The 22,905-nt window shown below is 47.5% G+C and overlaps 1 protein-coding gene across 2 annotated transcripts in view; it reads left to right on the top strand.

Moving 5' to 3' along the window:
* Nucleotides 1-6,508: 6,508 nt before the first annotated feature.
* Nucleotides 6,509-22,905, top strand: part of TRIM28 (tripartite motif containing 28) — a 54,212-nt gene continuing 37,815 nt past the window's right edge. Inside the window, exon 1 of one of the 2 annotated variants that reach the window (XM_048832547.2) lies at nucleotides 6,509-7,029. In XM_048832547.2, coding sequence (XP_048688504.1) covers nucleotides 6,807-7,029 — 223 coding nt within the window. In that variant the 5' untranslated portion in view covers nucleotides 6,509-6,806. The remainder of the gene's footprint in view (nucleotides 7,030-22,905) is intronic. The other variant, XM_048832548.2, reaches the window with a different exon arrangement.

Below are 22,905 nucleotides of genomic sequence, written 5' to 3'. Positions count from 1 at the left end.
CGTCTGGGGAACGCTGCAGCAGGCCCTGCCTGCAGCTGCTCTCCTTCTGACTCCCTACTCTTCCCTCGCCCCCCAGCACTTCCTTCCTGTTTGCTTACACAATCCTAGCGACTGGGGATAACCCCCCACTCACTGTATCTCCCCTCCATTAACTGGCCTCCTCTGCCAACTGTCTGACCAATGCGGTCCCAGTGAATCGGTACTGGTGGAGAGGGTGCTGAGTTAGCCCAACAGGAGACAATGTCAGACCATGTTGTTACTAAAATACAGTGGCTTCTAGAATTGGATTAGGGAACCCCAGCTGGCTATGCCTGGCCTACACTTGACCCACTTCACCATCCAGTTGACCGATGTTCCCACCCTTACCCTAAAGCTTCCCAGTAGTGTGCTGGCACAGCTGCAGATTCCTGGAGCAAGACTAGAGCGCTGACTAGAGAAGTGTTGCCTAGCGAATAGAGGACCAGACTCAGGAGGCTGGAGTTCTCATCCTGGATCTGCTGCTCTGTGACCTTGGGTGAGTCTGATCCCATCTGCTTGCCTCAGTTTCTCCAGCTATGCAATGGCGATCATGAGACTGAGCTGCCTTGTGAAATGCTTTGAGATCTACCAATGATGAGAGCTAGGAGTTATTATTTGCAGTGTGTTGCTGTAGCCATGTCAGTCCCAGGGTATGAGAGAGACAAGGCGGGTGAGGTAATATAATTTTATTGGACCAACTTCTGTAGGTGAGAGAGACAAGCTTTCAAGCTTACACAGAACTTGTCTTCAAGTCCAGGAAAGGTTCTCAGTTTCAGCTTGTCTCCTTCACCTACAGAAGATGTTCCAACAAAAGGGATTACTGCATCAGTTTAAATTCACCCACAGGTTATACCAGAAAACACTTTCCCATGTAGAGCAGGCCTGAATGGGAGCTGAACCATTTGGAAAATGAGACGCGTGGAGCCTGGCTTTCAAGTGCTCAGCACCCTTGAGGCTGGATGCTCCATGAAGTCAACTAGGCATTTTGCTGATGCTAGCGATTTTTACATGGGAGATGCTCAGATGTTACAGTGGTGAGTGGCAGGAAATGATGCTAAGGTAGGGAGGTAAACAAATATGTGTGGGGATGGGGGGATGGATGGAGGGGTGCGTGTGCAGAGGGATGTCTGAATGGATGTCTGGTGGATAGATATGTGTGGGAGTGAATGGCAGATAGGTAGATAGATATGCGTGGGGATTGAGGGGGTGGAGATAAGAGAGTGGATGAAGCAGAATGGGGATGGATAGAGGGAGGAGGTGGGGATAGGGGGTGGGCAGAGGAGGGGATGGGAATTGGGGATGGATGGACAGGGTGGGGGTGGATAGGGAAGGGGGTGGACAGAGACTTCGAGATGGATGGTCTAGATTGCTCTGCACTCAGCATTCTGGGCCACTGTGCAAATTTGGCCCCTCAGCGGACGCTGAGTCCTTTGGAACATTCCAGCCGGGCTGTTGGGGGCGGCAGCACGAACATAAAAATGGCCACACTGGGTCAGACCAATGGTCTGTCTAGCTCAGTATCCTGTTTTCTGACAGTGGCCAGTGCCAGGTGCTTCAGAGGAAATGAACAGAACACGGCAATTATCCAGTGACCCATCCCTGTTGTCCAGTCCTGGCTTCTGGCCATCAGAGCTTTAGGGACACCCAGAGCAATGGGTTGTACCCTGTCCATCTTGGCTAATAGCTATTGATGGACCTATCCTCCATGAGCCTATCTAATTCTTTTGTGAACCCCGTTATAGTTTTGGCCTTCAAAACATCGCCTGGCAATGAGTTCCACAGGTTGACTGTGCATTATGTGAAGAAGTATTTCCTTTTGTTTGTTTTAAACCTGCTGCCTATTAATTTCATTGGGTGACCCCTGGTTCTTGTGTTATGTGAAGGAGTAAATAACACTTCCTTATTCACTTTCTTCACACCCGTCATGATTTTATAGACCTCCATCATATACCCCCTTATTCATCTCTTTTCCAAGCTGAAAAGTCCCAGTCTTATTAATCTCTCCTTATAAACATGCTGTTCCATACCCCTAATAATTTTTGCTGCCCTTCTCTGTACCTTCTCCAATTCTAATATATCTTTTTTGAGATGGGGCAACCACATCAGTATTCACGATGTGAGCATACCATGGATTTATATAGTGGCATTATGATATTTTGTGAGCTTTTTTTACTGTTACTGCAGATTGAATGGATGTTTTCAGAGAACTATCCACAATGACTCCAAGATCTCATTCTTGTGTGGTAACGGCTAATTTAGACCCCATCATTTTGTAGGTATAGTTGGGATTTTCCAATGTGCATTGCTTTCCATTTATCAACATTGAATTTCATCGACCATTTTGTTGCTCAGTCACCCAGTTTTATGAGATCCCTTTGTAACTCTTTGCAGTCTGCTTTGGACTTAGCTGTCCTGACACTAATTTTGTATCATCTGGAAACTTTGCCACCTCACTATTTACCCCTTTTCCCAGACCGTGGATGAATATGTTGAACAGCACTGGTCCCCCAGTACAGATCCCTGGGGGACTCCACTATTTACCTCTCTCCCCTGTGAAAAATGAACATTTATTCTTACCCTTTGCTTCCTGTTTTTTAACCGGTTACTGATCCATAAGGGGACCTTCCCTCTTATCTCTGACTGTTTATAATAGCAAACAACACTTCTGATTGCTCTCCTCCCTTCCTCAGAGGAGAGTTTACACAGGCTAGGGAGAGAGGCGGACAGGGAGGGGTGCAGGAGCAGAGGGACGCCAGGCCAGGGACCCTGGGGCCATGGCACAGTGGAGAGGGAAGGGGGGTTGGGGTGGAGAGAGAGATGAGTGCCTTTGTCTGGGATTGCTCCACTTAACTGCTTTAGCATCCAAATGGGCTGTGCCCTTAGCATTTCTCTCAGCTGGATGGGCCCCATTGTTCCCTATAGGTCTGGGATGACCCAACCCCACCCCAGTAGTCAATGGGAGTCTGGGAATCAATGGGGAAACTCCCATTGACTTTAAGGAGCTTTGGATGCACTGCACCTTGAGTTGGAAGCCAGGGGAGTCTGGGCCCCAGGGCCTGCGGTTTTCACATATAACAGGAGTCACATGCTTCATAGCTCCTGCAGGCCGAGCTCCTTGTAGACCCAGTGGCTTCTTGCATCCCTCCATCCTCTCCCCCCGCCCCCCAGCTCCCTGGATTTCAGGGACGCTCTGCATCCCACCTACCCCTTGCCAGTAGCCCTGTGTGCCCCCCATTCCCACCTTTCCCTCACCACCTCTGGGCTCTACATGCCCCCTCATTCCCCCCATACCAGGGTCCCCCATTCTCCCTCAATGGCAGGGGCTGTGTGTACCCCCTAATTCCCCATACCAGCATCCCCCATTGTCCCCACCTACCAGGGGCTCTGTGTGTCCCCCATTTCCCTTATCTGCAGCAGTCTTTCCCATTCTCCTCCCATGGCAGGGGTTGTGTTTGCCCCCTTATTCCCCTCTTCTCCCATTCCAGCGTCCCTCCCATTCGCCCCACCCTCCAATGGCTATGTATGCCCCCCATTTCCCTTGTCTCCCCTACCAGGGTCGCCCATTCTTCTCCCATGGCAGTAGCTGTGTGTGCCTCTCATTCCCCCATTACTAGGGTCCCCCATTTCTACCTTCCATGCCAGAACATTAAAAACAAAGCACAAGGCCCCTAATCCTGGAGAAATATGCTTAATTTTACTATTCTCTCTGTGTATGTGTGTGTGAGAGAGATTAAATTAAGCATGTGCATAAGTGACCCTCACCCTGGATGTTTTTCTGAAAGCTCCAGCACCTGGTGTCCTGGGATTAGGTCAGACTCAATTTGAATTTTTTAGAAAGCAATTTTTTTACCCTTAGAGTTGCTGAGGAAGGCTTAAGAACGTGACCCAAAGTGCCCACTAGGGGCTCAAACCAGGAGGCAAATAATATGAGCCCCAAACTGATTTTTTTTTTTTAAATCATGAGTTTAAGTCCCGTGACTTCTTTGAGGCCTGACTCCTGATTTTTCAATGTTTGGCATTTGTGACACTACTGGTGTTAGCAGGTGGGACGCCTTTGTTTGGATTTAACCATCCCCTACAGTATTAAGAGCCTGGATGCTGGCAGTATGTCTACACTGCGATAAAAAAACCTGAGTCCAAGTCAGCTGATTCAGGCTTGCATCTGCGGCTTCAGGGCTATAAAATTGCAATGTAAACGTTCAGAGTGAGGAGCCCTACCCGAGACCAACCCCACTGTCTACAATTACACAGCAATTTTATAGCCTTGCAGGCCGAGTCAGCTGACCTGGGCCCATTCTGTGTCTTTTATTGCCGTGTAGATGTACCCTGGGAGTCAGGGAGTGAAATGGGTTAAACTGACTCATCTTTTTGCATTGTACAGAAATTAAAGGGCAGAAATGAGGTGTGTGTGGTGGTGGATCACCAAGATTTTAAAAAGCCCCATTAGCTTTAATTATTGCAAGGGAACCCAGGGACAGAGTTTTATTTTGAAAAATATGATTGCTCCTAGATTTCAAGGCCAGAGGGGACCATTCTGATCATCTAGTCTGACTTCCAGTATAGCACATCAGTGGTGCCTGCATCCAGCACATGCTTTCTGGCTATGCTAGAGCAGACCTGTTAGAAAGAGACACCTGGGTCAACGGACAGGGACGCTCACCCCCTTGTGAGATGTTTCTGTGGTTAATGACACTCACTGTTAAAAACCCAAGCATTATTCCTTGTCTCAGTTTATCTAGCTTTCTCTTCCAGCTGTTGGATCTTGTTAAACTTTTGTGGGCCAGACTGAAGAGCCAGAAATCTCCCAGGTAGGCCGTATTGCCAACCCAAAACGTTCAAAAATCATGAGTCAGGCTCACCAAAAACCATGAGATTGGCTTTAAAATCATGAGATTATGTACAAATAATAAATATTGGTGTTCTTTTAATTTGCCTTCTGCTTTTTGAGCCTTTAGGGTGCACTGGGGTCACATTTTGAAGCTTTCTCTACCACCATGAGGGCTAGATACTTCATTTGAAGTCTGAAATCATCACGTCTCCACTTGACTCCAGGAGCTGGGACTTTAAGGAAAACAATCATTGTCATGAGACTCATGACAAAATCATGAGAGTTGGCAACACAGTATGTAAGTACTTATAGGCCATGATCAAGTCACCCTCACCTGGTACCCTTCCCTAAAGTTAGTTAAATAGATAAAGCGTCTTTAATCTCTCACAGTGAGACAGGTTTTAAAGACCTAGAATTGTTCTGGTGGCTTTTTTTAAATGATTGCCAATGGTCTGCTTCACAGCCGCCCTTTCATTATTTGTAAATCAAAGTTCTAGTTTTGGGGAGAGTGTTGAATTCAGGGGCGGGGGGGCAGACTTTGCTCTGGCTGAATCTGGAGTGAATCCGGAGTGACTCCACTAAGCTCAGTGGGGCTGAATCCTGCTCTGGGTCAAACCAGAGTGAACCCCGAACGTCTCCACTGAGCTCAGTTGGGTGGGACTCTGAGTTGAGTCAGATTGGAGTGATTCTGGAGCAACTCCACTAAGCTCAGCGGGGTGGGACCCTGTGTTGGGTCAGTCCAGAGTGAAGCCAGAGTGATTCCAATGAGCTCGGTGGGGCTGAACCTGCTCTGGGTCAGTCCACAGTGAATCTGAAGTGACTTCATTGAGATCAGCAGATTCATTAGAATGCCTTGGAGTCACTCCGGATTGACTTTTGCCTCCACCTCCCGGTGAGGGAAGTGGGTTTAGCTTTCTGTTACAGACAGCAAGCAAGGAAGACCTCAAGTATTTTGGGAGGGGGGGATGCAGCCCCTCCCCCCTCCAGGAGGAGAAAGGAACAGGGCCGCGGGAATTTAGGAGAAGGTAATTGGCTTCATCTCCTGCCAGTCATTGAGTATATGTGAGGTAATTCATGAGATGATTGGTTCTCTCTCCTGTCCGTCCCAGCATTCTTCACGCCTCCTCTCGGAGCTTGGAAACCTACAGGGCCTGCCCTATGTTAATCAAATAAGTTCCCGCCCTTGGGGATAGCTTCGGTGGATGATTGGCCTCCAGACCCGTCAATCACTGATGTTTCCGTTGCCATGCGGAGGGGCGGAACCTTTTTAACGTATCATTCTCAAGCGCCTTTCATACTCTACACAAACGGGCATGCCTCGCCGAAAGCGGATTCGCTCTCATCTCCTTGTCAGTCTCTGCCTATCTCGCCGGCATCGGGCAAACGAGGGAGCGGATTGGCCTGCCTTCCTGTCATTCTCCACACCTCCCCTTCCCGCTCCGCTTGCGCTCCGAGTCCCGCGATTGGCGCAACCCGCAGTCTACCGTCCTTTCTCCCGCCCTACACAGAAACATAAGGTGACGTCCTCCCCCTCCCTCCCCCCAAGACGGGTGGATTGGCCGGTTTGTCTGATCCTCCCTGTCCCAGGCCCGCCCACGGGGATTATCTGAGCGCTGATTGGCTGGGCTGCTGCAGCCGTTTCTCCGCCCACCCCCGCCCCGGAGGAGAATCGACGGCGAAGGACGCGCAGCTGCGGGGGGCCTTGTCCCTCTCTAACTCTCTCTTGCAGCGTGCTTGTGCGCGCGCAGCTCCCCTTGTCTCTCAGGCATTGTGCAGCGGGGCCTGAACGCTCCATTGCCGTTAGCAGCAGCAGCGGCGCGCGCGGGCGGCCCTCCCGGTGAACGTTCCGTCCCCAGCGGCGCGCGCGGCCCTCCCGGGGAACGTTACACCAGCGGCGCGCGGGCCCCGCGTGCAGCTGGAGCCGGGAGAAGCGAGGAGCGCGAAGGGGGGAGCGGCCGCCATGTCGGGCTCGGCGGCCTCGGCCGAGGCGGGCGGCCCCGGCGGGGAGAAGCGGCCCGAGGCGCTGGAGCTGCTGGAGAAGTGCGGCGTGTGCCGCGAGCGGCTGCGGGCCGAGCGGGAGCCCCGCCTGCTGCCCTGCCTCCACTCCGTCTGCCGGGAGTGCCTGCGGGCCGAGCCGGCCGCTGCCGCCGACGGGGAGGCCGCCAACAACAAAGAGGGACAAGGTAAGCGAGGTGGGCGGGGGCTTGCATGGGATGCCTTGGTCGCGGGGGGCCGGCGGGACTGGGTATGGGGGGGTGCAATGGCGGGGGCTGCCGGGCCGGCGGGACTCGGTATGGGGGGCGGGGGGGACTGGGTATGGGGGGGCTGTGCAGTGGGGTGAGGAGTGGAGAGAAGGACGCGCCAGGCTCAGGTAGGAGGGGCGCTCGGGCCCACGGGTGTAGGCGAAGTGGGGCGGGGTGCTGTGGAGAGCAGAACCAGTTTTGTACACGAGGTGGCCAGGTTGGCTGTGCAGTGGGGAGGGATGGGGCTGTGCAGTGGGGGCAAGGCCTAGGCTGTGTGGAGCCCATGCGAGAGAGTGTGGGAGTCCAGGCTGGGGGGGATGGTGTGAGGGCAGGAGACCTGTGTAGGAGGTGGAAGTGTGGCACTTCCCTCCAGCCTAGGGAGGCCCCTGGAGTTAGCTGGGTGGGGGAGGGGAGGCCTGCCAGAGGGGCCTTGCCTGTGGCAGTCTCACCCAGCTGCTCTTTCATTTCTCTCTCCAGGACAGCATCTTCCCTCAAACCATTGCTTGAACAGGCCCCCAGCAAGTGCCCTTATTCTCTCCCCAGCCTCACCCGCAAACTGTCCTCCCCACGCTGACTACAGCCAGCCCCCCCCCCCCCCGGTAGTGCCTTATAATGGTGCTGCCAGCCTGCCCTCTCAGTGCTCAGAGGAGTGCCCCCGAACCTGTTCCCTCAGTGACCCCACACTGACTCTCAGTGCCCTTGAACTGTGGCCCTGCCTCCCAATCACCCCCTCAGTGCCCCCAGACTGGCCCTCAGCTCCACCACCCTTTTGCCTATGCACGGTTGCTTCTGGACCTCCCTAGCCCTGTTCCCCCTATGGCCCACTTGTGTCCCTGTTATCCCAGTGCTTACAGGATTCGGACTAGAGACAGAGTGTGGGGCAAGGATGTGGGGGGATGGTCAGTGGCTGGGCCATGGCATTTGGGCACAGGGGCCCTGATAAGTGCTGGGTGAAAAAAGTAGAGCACCAGGGAGTTTCACACGTGTCTGCTTTTGGGGATGGAGCCAGGGCTTGCCCTGCCCCTTGTTCTCTGAGAACTTCTTCCAGTAGCACACAGTGACTCAGGTAGATTTCCATGAAGGAAGGAGTTGTTTTCCAAAATGCCAGAAAGATTTAGAAGCTCAAATCCCATAGGTTTTCAGGGCCTAGTCTATACTGGTAAGGGTTGGCTGGTATAGCTATACAGTGGAACCTTGGTTACGAACACCTGGGGAATGGAGATTATTCCTAACTCTGAACAAAACAGTTATAGTTCTTTCAAAAGTTTACAACTGAACATTGACTTAATACAGCTTTGAAACTTTCCTATGCAGAAGAAAAATGCTGATTTTAACCATATTAATTTAAATTAAAGAAGCACAGAAACAGTTTCCTTACCTTGTCCAATCTTTTTTAAAACTTTCCCTTTATTGGTAGTTTACATTTAACACTGTGTATTTGCTTTTTTTTGTCTCTGCTGCCTGATTGCATACTTCTGGTTCCAAATGAGTTTTGTGATTGACAGGTGTTTGTAACTCTGAGGTTCTATGGTACTGGCAAACCCTACTAATGTGGGTGCAGTTGATACCCATTATAATATATAACTGCACCAGGAGTTTTGCCAGTACAGAAATCATACCCCCCTAACCATCATTACTATACTGGAAAAGGTTTCTACTGTGGACCTGGCCTCAGTGGGACTGGAGATTGCACCCAAAATGTGCTAGCCACTCTGCTGTAGACAGTGGAAAGGAAAAGTTCAACACCTTTTCTTTGTATCTGTTTTCCAAGGAGATTACCTGTAAAAATGAGAAGAGGTGATTTGGGTCTGATATATGCGCATGTTTTGTATCAGGGTAACTTGGGGGCGGGGTGGTTTTTCTGAAATAAATAACTGGTGCGATTCCCTAGTCTGGATCCAGTTATACCAGTATAATGGTGCCTTATCCTGCCACAGTGTATTCGCTGTCATGGATGGGAATAAGCTGTGCTTGTATAAAGCATCTTCACACTGGGTATAACTGCATCCACACTATGGGGGATTGTAGTGGTATCATGTCATGATTGCAGCATCTCTGGCTCCTTTTTTGCATCTGAGTGCACCTGTTGTATTTATTTGGACAGAATAAATGGACTCAGTGTTAAAGGTGTTAAAATGATGATATCACTGTCCAACAGTAAATGTGGTTTGCATTCTTATATACAGAGAGACCCTGAGACTGCTTATTTCTATGGCAAACACTCCTTTAAATTATTTTGAAGCAGGAGGACGAAACACTGCTAAAGCATTTTAAATGTAAAGTACTAAGTCTGTACTAACAAAAATTCCTTGTTCCCTTAAGTTGTAGAGTTTTTATAACAAAAAACATCTTTTAGATAGTATTAAAGATGGTAACTGTCCTTGGGGGGCAGTTATTTGCTAGGTTGGAGCTGTTGGTAAAGTCTGATCCTGCTTCCTTTAAGACAAGATAAATGCATGGGAGAGAAAAGAACAGCAAAGATAGAAAATTCAGCTTCTCTTTGGACTGACTTTTATTTGCAACCTCACTGCTGGAGAAACACAGGCTCACTCTGCCGTCTGATCAGCCACTTTGAGAACTGGCAAACTTGTATGAGAATCAGACTAGTTAGTTAGGACATGGCATTGCTTTTGGCTGCCTCTCTGGTCACAGGCGTACAGCAGTGTTGCAAAATATGTAGCCTTGGCTAAGCCAGACTTACTAAAACAGAAGGCAAAAGGAAATAAGGTGGGGAATGAAAAGAGCAAGAGTGGGAACGGAGGACGAGCAATAACCAGGCTTACAACTCAAATGATGCTTGGGTTGAAATAGTTGGAGGTGGGGATGTCATTTTGGTCACGTTCTCTGGCCTGGTCTTGTGAGGACATTGAAGGCCCAATGGTATCAGAGTGGATTCTGGGGCCTAGGAGACACTGTGGGAGTAGCAGCTGTGATGGTAAAGTTTGACCCTTCTATTCTGTCTCTCAGCTAGCTAGCTGACTTTTCCTTCCAAATCCTTTTTTTTAAGGACCCCAAAATGGAGCCACGGATGTAATATCCTTATCTTCTCTTTTGTCACTAGTTAGGCCTGATTTCCAACATGCCAATTTTGGTCTGATTTCCAGTCCCATACTAGTTTATCAGAGGTGATCTTTAACACAGTCTTTGAATTACAGCAGTAGACAGAGTGTCTCCCTTTAGTGCCTTTTCCCGTCAACATTTGTTGAAACATTTTATAAACTTACAATTAGCTATTTCTACTTTCCACTGTCAGGCTCACACTTAAGGGTAGGTCTGTGAGACCCCGATTATTACAACACCTCCTTTAGGTAACTTATCTTGGAATGGAATTTTTGCAATGCTCCCCTCCTGGATTGGGTCCTGGGCTACAGTAACCTTGTGTGTGTCTACCATTCTTACCCTTATTAGGGTTCAGTTAATTTTATTGATAAGTTAGGTAGTCCAAGCTCAATTAGTTTATTAATCAGAGAGCACCACAATTCAGAAAGGCCAGTACATTACCAACCAGCCTGGAAGACGGTCATATAAGCATTCATGCAGTGTTGTAGTCATGTTGGTCCCTGGATATTGAAGACACAAAGTGAGGTATTAGCTTTTCTCTGTCACCAACAGAAGCTGGTCCAGTAAAAAATTTCAAGCTTATTATACTCTTGTCAGCTCAAAAGTTTGTCTTGCAACAGAAGTTGGTCCAATAAAATATATTACCTCACCTGCCTTGTTTCTCATCTAAGTGTTCAGTCTGTCCCAAAATGTGAGCACAAAATCTGTGTGTGTGTGTGTCATACTGGTAGAACACTCCTTCCAGAGTACTCAAGGTTCCAGTTCTTACCAGTTTACCTTCTTTTAACATAATATACCAGGAGTCAGCAAAGCTTAGGTGGGCTTTTTTAAAGCCAGTTTTGTAGGTTGGCTGGCAGCAAAATCATCAAAGCTAATTGTTCTGGCATTGTCCCTTAACAACTCTTAAGCCACCTCTCAGCAAATGCTTATCTTGAGCATTTCTTTTCTTTCCTGCTTCCAGACACTCTTGTTGAGTTAAACTAATGTAGTCATTCAGAAAGCGTCCTAGTAACCAGTCTAGCATACTGTATATAAATAATTACAGAGCCGCTCCATGTCCATCAAATAGCTAAAGCAGCACCACTCTTGTGTGTAGATGAAGCCCTGATCTTAGATACCCCTAGGCATCCATTTTTGACCATAGATTAGCCTCCAAAGTCTGTATTTGGGTGCCTAAGGCCTAGGCTTTCCCAAGCAAAATAGTAGTTTAAATGTTTTAAAATCTTGAGTACCTAACTTGATGACACATTTCTGAAGATGCCTGGTTTCCAGAGGGTGGGTGAGGGCTTTCTGAAAAATAGGCCTCCTTTAAAGTGTCCGAAGGAGCTCCTGGGCATCATGCTTTTGAAAATGCAGGCTTTAAGTGGCCTTTCTAAAGTACAAATCAGATTCTTTTACTGAACTGTTTTGGGGTCATTTACCCATTTCCTCCCTCCATTTAACACAAGTGAGCAGTGCATATGCCTGAGTATTGGCATGTGCATATCCGGATGCTGAGTGGAGTACTCAGTAATAGTTTTTATTCTCTTCTGTAGCTGCTTTTAGCTGGTTTTCTTTGCAAGTTTCAAGTCCTAGGTATACAGTAAGTGGGTGTTTACTGTAACAGGGTCTGGATGGAGTCCTTTGAAGGTGAATTGGTTTGTGGATATTTTGTTGCAAAATCCCCAAGCTGTTAGGTCAAAACCAACAATATTAGGGCTTCTTTCTCTGTACTGTATAAAGGATGATATCTTAACTCTTCCTTATATCTGATGGCATGTATCCTTCTTGATCGCTGCTTGGGTGGTAAGTAGGGATATAAAATTTTAACCGGTTAACCAATAAGTATTAGTTAGTCTTACCGTTAATGTATTGCAGTTAATCTTGAAAAGAGATTGGCAGCAGCCCTGAACAGGACCTGTGTCGCGTTAACAAATGGTTAACAGATATAATCAGGGCTTTGGAGTGGAGCCTGGCGCTGGCAGCTCCGGAGCAGTGGAGCTGCAGGTTTTTGCCTGGAGCTGGAGTGACGCCGGAGCAGAGCTCCAAAGCCCAGGATATAATTTTAATAGTTTAAACGGGTTCCTTTTTAAACTATATTTACAGCCCAATGGTGAGTGGTTATTGTCAAAGGACATATACTGAATAGCAAGTGGAGTTTCCAACTATGCATTAATTCAGCAAAAGGCCTTAGGCATTTGTGCAAAGACAAGGTGTTAGTTTAGTTGAGAGGTGGGGTTAGTGGTTCTGAGAAATAGCTGGTGTGGGTCCTGTGACTGGTGTTGACTGATTCATGCTTAAACGTCCCATTCATGTCTGGTACAGTTTTTTTTTTGTGTAGGAGAAGCTTCATTGGTGCAACTTTCACCCTACCTGTAGTATTCATGTGCTGCTGCGCAGACCAGGTAAGCTACTCGTAGTATCCCATTGGAAGGGTTGAAGCGTTATTTATGTACTGGTCTGCCAAGATTCTCCCCTCAAAATGTGGTGAACAAGAGGCAAATGCAAATTGGTGACATGTTTACTGGAGCTTCCTGTGCAAGTTACAAGGCTTCATAATGAGATCTCCGGCACAAATGTAAATGCTACCCGAAAGTGGCTGTAAAGGAAGGATTGCTTGGGGCGGAAGAAGCAGCTGTGTAATGTAATGGTGAGCTATCTGAGTCCTCCATTCTCTACTGAAGGCAGGTGGGGGATAGTGTCAACAGATCTCCTGATTTTAAGGGATGGTCCTGATATTTGGGGCTTTGTTTTATATAGGTGTCAGTTCTCAATCCCTCCCCCCCGCTGTGATTTTTCACCCTTGTTATCTGGTCACCCTAGGTGGGGATGATGATGGGCCATTCTTCCTTACTGCACAGAGGTCATGCTTTACATGGAAAAAAGTCTCAAGGTTAATACTGGGAGGGTGTCAGTCTGAGCAGGACATGTTCAGAGATGTCCTGTAATAGTCAGGGGTTGGTCCATATTTCTTCCTTCTTCCATCCAGTGGTCAGATGGAATAGCGGTCTCCTTCCTAAGAAGAGGCCAGTAGGGTGTAATCATATCAAGTCTAATCCAAGATTTAAGACAGTTATGGTGGAAAATCCAAACCTTGGGCTAACAGGAAAGAATAGTGATCATGTTTAGGAAGTGGGTAAGTGACTAAAGGGCAGGCTTACATTTTTGCTTTGTTTCGAAGATCACAGCTATGAGAGTAGCAAAAGAAGCTTGGAGAAAGGAGATAAGGTAACAGGATATTACTTTGATTCACAGGGAGATTGTGCAGACTCAGGGAGTCTTTCTCTACTCCTGGCAGCTCTCTGAGGTGGTACTGCTACTAAAATACTGTCTGTTTCTGATTACATTCCTGCAGTTGTCCAGCATGTGGAGTTTTTTGAAAGCTTTAACCATGTTTAAAAGTATCTGAGATGAGAATTTTTTGAGTGACTTCAAACTTGCCAAAAGGAAATGCTTTTTGGTGGGGTGAAGATCATGTTGAAATCTTGAGGGCGATAAGGCAGAAAGAATGGCTTGAGAAGTTAAGAGAAATGTGGCTTTAGTGCATGGAGTGGCTTTTGCAACATAAACTGAAGAACACGGGGGCTGTGAGTGAAGGTTGAAGGGGAGGAGGGATGGGGGCATATGGTCACATGGAGTTAAGTACAGTGGCGCCATTTTTTAAAGCTGATATATGCCAAGAGAACTAGGATGGCTGTGCTGTGTTGCTTATTAAAATATCCTTGAATGCATTTAAAAAAAAAAACACCCTACAAATTCGGGTATCTTGTCTACTTTTGTCTCACTATTTAGATCCAGTAAAGCCCTGATCTTTCTAGTTGTTCAAGGCCAGCACCAGTATAACTAAAGCAGTTCTCAAACTTTTGTATTGGTGACCCCTTTCACACAGCAAGCCTCTGTGTGACCCCCCCCATATAAATTAAAAACATTTTTATATTTAACACTGTTATAAATGCTGGAGGCAAAGCAGGGTTTGGAGGTGGAGGCTGAGAGCTTGTGAGCCCCATATAATAATCTCATGAGCCCCTAAGGGGTCACAACCCCCAGTTTGAGAACCTGTGAACTAAAGGCATGTTTAAATCAATTTAGTTAAACCTGTGTAACTATGTGGATGCTTAAATCTGTTCAAACATGGTTTAGCTTGTTTTGGTAAACTACAACCATACAGTTGTCCTCACAGCAGATGACACTGTTTTAACTGAGTCAGGATTTAAACCTGTTTAACCTAAACCAATAGGACTTCTGTGTGAATAAAGCCCTTAAACTTCCCAACTTTTCGTTTTCTGCCTCTTTAATGTAAACAATGAGGAAATGGTTCATGGAATCTCTCTGCTTAGGAAGCGCCATATCAGGCCTTATTCCTGATGCCCAACACTTTTTCAAAATGTGAATTTTTAATGTTTTAAAACTATATTCTCGTGGCTAGATAGAAGTGGCCTGGTTTGTCCGCCCCCTTTCCCTGAGGTGCTGAGCATCTTCAGCTTTCTGCTTCAGGGGGAGGTATGGTCTATTGCGTTTCAGATTTCTTTTGTGTTTTAGAGTAGCAGCTGTGTTAGTCTGTATTGGCAAAAAGAAAGGAGTACTTGTGGCACCTTACACTAATAAATTTTGTTAGTCATAAGGTGCCACAAGTACTCCTTTTCTTTTTGTGTTTTAGGAGCCTAACTTGAGGAATCCATGACTGGGGAAGCTTGGCTATTTCTAACAAAGAACAAGTAGGCTAAACACTCAAAATAAAACACCACATCTTGAGGCCTTTGTGCATCATAAAACCATTTTTGTCACCTTTTAAAGTGCTGGGGTGGGGGGCTTGTGGAGGAGGGGAAGTTGAGAGAGTCTGGCAGAGCAAAGGGAGTAGTAGTAAACTGTTGCTGGCTTACAACTACTTTTATTTACGGTACCCTGCTGTCTTTGTTCTCTGTAAGGGGATGTGTAGTGCTCAACTAGACAAGAAAAACGGAATTTGACCAAGTCCCAGTGACTTGATCTCACATTCAGCAGTTCCTGGCAGTGCTGCATGTGCTTCTTGGGTACAGCTAGATAAGAGAGAAACAAGCATATTTTGGTTATACAGAGGAGATTAATAGACTGCCTCTCCTGGGCTGTGATGCAATTCCTCCAAGGTCCCCAAACCAACCCTTCTGATACCCTGTGGGCGCTATGGAGGAGAGGCCGGCTTCATTCCTCACTTGGGAGCTGATGTGTCCTGCTAATTGCTCCTCTGTTTTTGGAGATGTAGAGGGGAGGAGATAGTGACTGATTGATGCCCCTGGCAGAGTGGAATGGGCTAAGATAAGAAGAGTTAACAATCCTCTTTTGAAGTGTTTAGCAACCGTGTCCACCCTCCTTCAAAAGGGGTGCTTTAGATTGAAACTGTCAGCTTCCCACTCCAAGCTGGAAAATAGCTAGAGCAGTGGTTCCCAAATTTTTTGGCATCATGCCCCCTTTTTAATTTTCAAGAAACCCTCACGCCCCCCACCTCTCCTTTACCATCATCCAACTCCCCCCCCCTTGTCCCCTGACCACCCTCTTCTGGGACCCTCCCCAGGATCCCACCCCCATCCAACCCCCCTGCTCCCTGTCTCCTGACCACTCCCAGACCTGCTGCTACTTATCCAACCTCCCCTGCTCAGAGCAGCAGGACTGGCTTATTGGAAAGCCTGGGAGGTGGGTGGGCGCAAGCTGTGCTGTCTGTACAGGGGAGGAGCCAGGAGCTCAAGGGCCAGGCAGCCTCTCGCCCCCCTTGGAATTTCTTCATGCCCCCCAGTTTGGGAACCAATGAGCTAGAGATTGTAAAGTTTGAATCATAGAATCATAGAATATCAGGGTTGGAAGGGACCTCAGGAGGTCATCTAGTCCAACCCCCTGCTCAAAGCAGGACCGATCCCCAATTCAATCATCCCAGCCAGGGCTTTGTCAAGCCTGACCATAAAAACTTCTAAGGAAGGAGATTCTACCACCTCCCTAGGTAATGCATTCCAGTGTTTCACCACCCTCCTAGTGAAAGTTTTTCCTAATATCCAACCTAAACCTCCCCCACTGCAACTTGAGACCATTACTCCTTGTCCTGTCCTCTTCTACCACTGAGAATAGTCTAGAACCATCCTCTCTGGAACCACCTCTCTGGTAGTTGAAAGCAGCTATCAAATCCCCCCTCAGTCTTCCCTTCTGCAGACTAAACAATCCCAGTTCCCTCAGCCTCTCCTCATAACTCATGTGTTCCAGTCCCCTAATCATTTTTGTTGCCCTTCACTGGACTCTCTCCAATTTCTCCACATCCTTCTTGTAGTGTGGGGCCCAAAACTGGACACAGTACTCCAGATGAGGCCTCACCAATGTCGAATAGAGGGGAACGATCACGTCCCTCGATCTGCTCGCTATGCCCCTACTTATACCTCCCAAAATGCCATTGGCCTTCTTGGCAACAAGGGCACACTGCTGACTCATATCCAGCTTCTCGTCCACTGTCACCCCAGGTCCTTTTCCACAGAACTGCTGCCTAGCCATTCGGTCCCTAGTCTGTAGCTGTGCATTAGGTTCTTCCGTCCTAAGTGCAGGACCCTGCACTTATCCTTATTGATCCTCCTCAGATTTCTTTTGGCCCAATCCTCCAATTTGTCTAGGTCCCTCTGTATCCTATCCCTACCCTCCAGCATATCTACCACTCCTCCCAGTTTAGTGTCATCCGCAAACTTGCTGAGGGTGCAATCCACACCATCCTCCAGATCACTTATGAAGATATTGAACAAAACCAGCCCCAGGACCGACCCTTGGGGCACTCCACTTGACACCGGCTGCCAACTAGACATGGAGCCATTGATCACTACCCGTTGAGCCCGACAATCTAGCCAACTTTCTACCCACCTTATAGTGCATTCATCCAGCCCATACTTCTTCAACTTGCTGACAAGAATACTGTGGGAGACCGTGTCAAAAGCTTTGCTAAAGTCAAGAAACAATACATCCACTGCTTTCCCTTCATCCACAGAACCAGTAATCTCATCATAGAAGGCGATTAGATTAGTCAGGCATGACCTTCCCTTGGTGAATTCATGCTGACTGTTCCTGATCACTTTCCTCTCATGTAAGTGCTTCAGGATTGATTCTTTGAGGACCTGCTTCATGATTTTTCTGGGGACTGAGGTGAGGCTGACTGGCCTGTAGTTCCCAGGATCCTCCTCCTTCCCTTTTTTAAAGATTGGCACTACATTAGCCTTTTTCCAGTCATCCGGGACTCCCCCCGTTCGCCACGAGTTTTCAAAGATAATGGCCAATGGCTCTGCAATCACAGCCGCCAATTCCTTTAGCACTCTCGGATGCAACTCGTCCGGCCCCATGGACTTGTGCACGTCCAGCTTTTCTAAATAGTCCCTAACCACCTCTTTCTCCACAGAGGGCTGGCCATCTATTCCCCATGTTGTGATGCCTAGCGCAGCAGTCTGGGAGCTGACCTTGTTAGTGAAGACAGAGGCAAAAAAAGCATTGAGTACATTAGCTTTTTCCACATCCTCTGTCACTAGGTTGCCTCCCTCATTCATTAAGGGGCCCACACTTTCCTTGGCTTTCTTCTTGTTGCAAACATATCTGAAGAAACCCTTCTTGTTTGATTCCAGCAAGGGCTCTGGCTGGTGAGCAGTCCTTCAAACTCCACCAGTAGTTTGTGTTTACAAGTCCATAAAGTGTGAATTCTTTTTTTGTTCAGTACAAGCAGCTCTCAGATTCATGGGAGGTTCTCCTTATGCTGTTCAGGCCTTTTGATCTTGAGTAGGTAATTTGTAGACAAAGGTTTCCACAGAGTGAAAAGATCAGGCCTGTAGGTGAGCATTGGCTTAGTGTCTTCATAAAAGCACTTCAGCAACTGCGTCCATGCAGTGTTTTAAGCGTGGACGTGCCCTTAAACTGAATTCAGTAAGGCATGTCCAGGAAATTACCATACCTGTTTCTCAACCATCCTAATGTGAATGCAGTTATATCCGCATAAAGGCACAGTATCCTGGTATAGCTACACCTTTTAGGAAAGAGACTAAGCTCTACAGGGAATAAGGCACCCGTATACAGATACACCTGCATCCACACTAAGGGCTATAAAGATTTAACTGGCAGGAAAACCACACCCAAACAGTTAAACTGGGGTGAAAATTGTGTAGACAAGGCCTTCGTTAAAGCAATGCAAATCTCTGATTTGACTTAAACCTGGCTTTCCGTTGATTTAGCCATGAGTTGAGAGAAATCAATGCAAGCCAAGCTTAAATTGATTTAGGAGGTGTTTTGGTCCCATTTTCATTGGGTTAATTAGATGGGTTTAACTTTGAATACAAAAATAGATAAGGCCTCTGAGCTCCCTTGGTGATTTCAGTCACCAAAAAAAAAAAAAAAAAAATCAAACTTGCCTGTTAAAAATGTTTCTTGTTCCCTTTGTTGCTGTTTGACAGTCCCTCAAATGGGAAGCTCTGAAAGTTTCTACACAGTGGGAAGAATAGGAAAGTATTGCATTTTTCCAACTTTCCAGTCCTGGTAAATAAAAATGTTTCTTGTAACAAGTAGTGAAAAATGGTCAGTCTGATCAAGTTGCAGAGGAAATCTCCTGATTTGTATTTTGTGGCAGGTAGGGGAGGAGGGAAGGATAAAGGTTCCCTGCATGAAGTGGAACATGGTAGGGCTATACTTGGTGGAAAGTCATTTAGTCCTGTTTTGTGACATGTAAACCTCTTTCCCTCAAGTCTGTAGCAGTTGTGGAATAAGTTTTAAAGATCTTGTATGTTGGCATGTAATTGCTTGTCTGGCTGCAAGCATCAATGTGTATTCTGGTCACTAATAGATCCAGAATTAGGATTGTGACTTGCTTTGTAACTGTGTAAATTAGCTGTTCTGGTGACTACCCTAGAGCAGCGTTTCTCAATGGTGGCCTGTAAGGGGGCACTGTTGTGTCCCATGGGTGTAGGGGAAGAAAATGCAGTTGTACTGAGCTGGGAAAGGAGCAATATGTCTCTGCAAGCTCTGCCCCCCTGCAGAGCTCTGGGGGATAATATCTGTGCTGTAGAGCTTGTTTTGGTGTCCTCATGCACTGCTGCTGCAGAGCCTGAACTGTGATGTGAGAGACAAGATGGGTGTGCTAAGGGAAGCTATCCTGTCTATGGGCAGTACCAAACTCAGACCACCATCTCCCATCATCCTGAAATTACCTGTGATGTCCTACCAAGATGACACACCTTCATGCCCTTGAAGTATTACGGGCTTAGGGTGAATTGCCATGAGAAAACCAGGGTGTTTTTTTTCAGTTGCTGGTGGGGAAAATTCTAAACACTGATCTAGATGTATAGAGCCCTGCGCTAATACAAAAATGTGCATCAACATCCAATCCACATTTGCGCCTTTCCTTTAATGAGTAATGTGCACTTTGGTGAGTTTGGGAAGAAAATCTAGGCATTGGTCTAGTTTGAAAACTCGCTATGATCATAGGAAGTGCCGGATTGGATCAGATCCATGGTCCGTTTTGTCAAGTTCCTGTTTCTGACAGTGGCTGGCGGCAGACGATTCAGAGGAAGGTGTGAAACCTCCTAAACCTTGATAGTTAAATGAGCTTGAACCTTGAAGCATGAGGCTTAATATCTCTTCACAAATGTTAATCTAACTGGGTATGTCTACGCTAACCACTGGATCGGTGGGCAGCGCTCAATCCAGCAGGGATCGATTTATCACGTCTAATCTAAACACGATAAATCGACCCCGCGTGCTCTCCCGTTGACTCCTCTACTCCACTGCTGTGAGAGATGCAGGCAGAGTTGACGGGGGAGCGGCAGCAGTCGGCTCCCCACGGTGAAGATACCATGGTTAGTCGATCTAAGTACATCGACTTCAGCTATGTGAATAACATTGCTGAAGTTGCGTAACTTAGATCGATTTTTCCCCCCAGTGTAGACCAGGGCATAGATGTCCACTCCCTCCTGAACCTTGCCTTAAGTTTTTGGCCTCAACAAGAGCTCTAGGATTCTGCATTGCACCTAACAATGGCTTTCCTGTAGCTGCTGCTGTAATATATATGTGAAAGGTTCCTGACTGGAAGTAGCTAAAAATTACAGCTTGTATAGGCCAAGTGCATTTGGCATTGGAGAGAGGTCATTGGCCTCATGCGTGTGGTCACCCAGAGATGCTATAATGGAGGTCTTCCTTTGTCATTGAACAGACTTCCAGATACATGGACTGCAATTCTATACTAAAAAAAATCATAGTAAATATCTGCTTATTCCAGTAGTGCAGTCTCAGCTCTGCCCCTACATCATCTTCCACTGAAATAGATACATGTGATATGATCTCAGCAGTGTGCAATTGGATTCCTCCCTTAAATACTTAGGCAGAAATGTTAAACTTGCAAACTTTTGCATTAAGGGCAGAAGGCCTGAAAATCTCAACTTTCATCTTTAGACAGACAAGGTGAGTGAGGTAATATCTCTCTATTGGATCAACTTCTGGTGAAAAGTTTTTGAGCTTACACAGAATTCAAGCCTGGGAAAGGTACTCAAAAGGTATATCTACACTGCGGTTGGCATGTGCCAGCTGACTTGGGCAAAAGGGCTGTTTGAGGTGTAGATATTCAGGCTTGGCCTGGAGCTGGGCTCTAGGAACTGGCGAGGTAGGAGGGTCCCAGAACTCTTGAGCCCAAACATCTACGCTGCAGTTAAAGTCCCAGAGCTTGGGTCAGCTGGCACAGGCCAGCTGCGGGTATCTAATTGCAGTGTAAACCTACTGTGGCAAGGCACCTGTTTTCTCTCACCAGACTTAGTGTTTCTCCCTCTGGTGAGGGCAGGCCTGCGGTAATCAGCCCCACTCAGGCAGGGTTTGCCTTCCCCCTTCTGTGCTCCCTTGGTCATATTTTCTGGGTAGGCCTGAGGGTTGGCCTAAGGAGTGATCCTCCACCAAACAAACCCATGAGGGGTACCTTTCGCTGCCCCCCTGCTGGGGCAAGGTGTCATCCAGTTGGTTGTCCTGGAGTGTCAGTCCTTCCTCTAGCCGGCACTTGGGTTTGGCTGTTGCTCCTATGAGGCTGTTTCAGGCTGAGAGACTGTTTCTTCTATTTCCCTGCTGCCACTAGGCTGGCAGCAGCTTGTCTCTCTCTCTCTCCTTTGCTCTCCCCAGGGGAGGGTTTTTTTTAAGGCCTCAGGCAGCCCTTAATTGGATTCAGGTGTCCTTAATTGACCTGACATAACCTCTTCTCAGCTTGTAGGAAAAAGGGCCTTTAACCAGGGCTTTGGAGCTGTGCTCTGGCTCCACTCCAGCTCCAGGCAAAAACCCACAGCTCCACTGCTCTGGAGCTGCTCCAGGTCCGGACTCCGCTCCAAAGCCCTGCCTTTAACATTCTAGGGCTAATATATCTGCCTTCCAGGACCCTCTTGCAGCCATCTGACCTGACTTTGTCACATATCCTCCCTTCCTGCTCAACACCATGGGGTTGGGCTACTTGGGTTGAAAAATAGTACACCCTTGACAGGCCATCAGTGTTGCCATGTCTGGTCCCTGACCTGTTCCCTTCTGAAGTGGAAGGGTTCTAATGACCGGAACCATCTCGTTACCCTTGCATTTTTCTTTGTTCTGTGCATCTATTTCAGGGGGGCATGATCAGTGATGAGGGTAAACCTCTGTCAGAGAAGGTTGTAATGGAGGGTTTCCACGGCCTACTTTACCGCAAGGCATTCTTTCTCTACCACAGTATACTTTTGTTCTATGGGCAGGAGTTTCCTACTGAGGAATAGGATTGGGTGTCCTTCCTCTCCTACCATTTGAGAAAGCACAGCTCCCAACCCTACCTCGGCGGCATCGGTTTGCAGTATAAACTCTTAAAGTCTGGGGCTGCTAGTACTGGGTTACTGCAGAGGGTGGTCCTCAGGTCTGTAAAAGCTGCTTCAGCTGCGCCGGTGCATTTCACTATGTCTGGGCCCTGAGCTTTTATCAGATCCATCAATAGGTATGCTCTGGTAGCAAAATAGGGAATGAATCATCTACAGTACCCAGTTATCCCCAGGAATGCTCTGAGCTGTTTCTTCTGGATCAGTTGGGCCAACTTTCTATCGCCTCTAACTTGTTCAGTTGGAGCTTCACTACACCCCTCCCTACGATGTACCTGATGTATTTGGCTTCTGCTAGCCCTATTGCACATTTGGAGGGATTCACAGTGAGACCTGCCTTCCTCAGAGTATCCAGTACTGCTTCCACCTTTTCTAGGTGCGTCTCCCAATCTGGGCTATGCATGATAACATCATCCAGGTAAGCAGCCACATACTTGCCATGTGGATGCAACAGGTTATCCATGAGCCGCTGGAAGGTTGCAGGAGCCCCATGTAGCCCAAAAGGGAGGAGGACCGTGTATTGGTACAATCCTTCTGGTGTAGAAAATGCAGTCTTCTCTTTGGCTTCCTTGGCCAGAGGGATTTGCCAATAACCTTTGGTCAGGTCAAGGGTGGACAAAAATCGGCCTTTTCCAATTAGTCGATTAGCTTGTCTGCCCGAGGTATCGAACTGGGACACCTTGTTTAATTTTCTGAAGTCATTGCAGAACCTCATGCTACCATCTCATTTAGGTACGAGGATGGTTGGACTTGGACCATTGACTATGGGATTCCTCAATGACTCCTAACTCTAACATTCTCCTAACTTTAGTCCTGATCTTCTCTTCTTGCCGCTGGGATCCGGTAGGGCTTAACGTTCACCTTTACTCCAAGATCTGTGATGATATGATGATCAACTTCTGTGATCCTGCTTGGCTTCTCTGAGAACACATTGGGG

Source organism: Caretta caretta, chromosome 23 (genome assembly GCF_965140235.1).
Source record: "Caretta caretta isolate rCarCar2 chromosome 23, rCarCar1.hap1, whole genome shotgun sequence".
NCBI lineage: Eukaryota > Metazoa > Chordata > Testudines > Cheloniidae > Caretta > Caretta caretta.
This window is presented reverse-complemented; position numbering and strand designations above follow the sequence as displayed.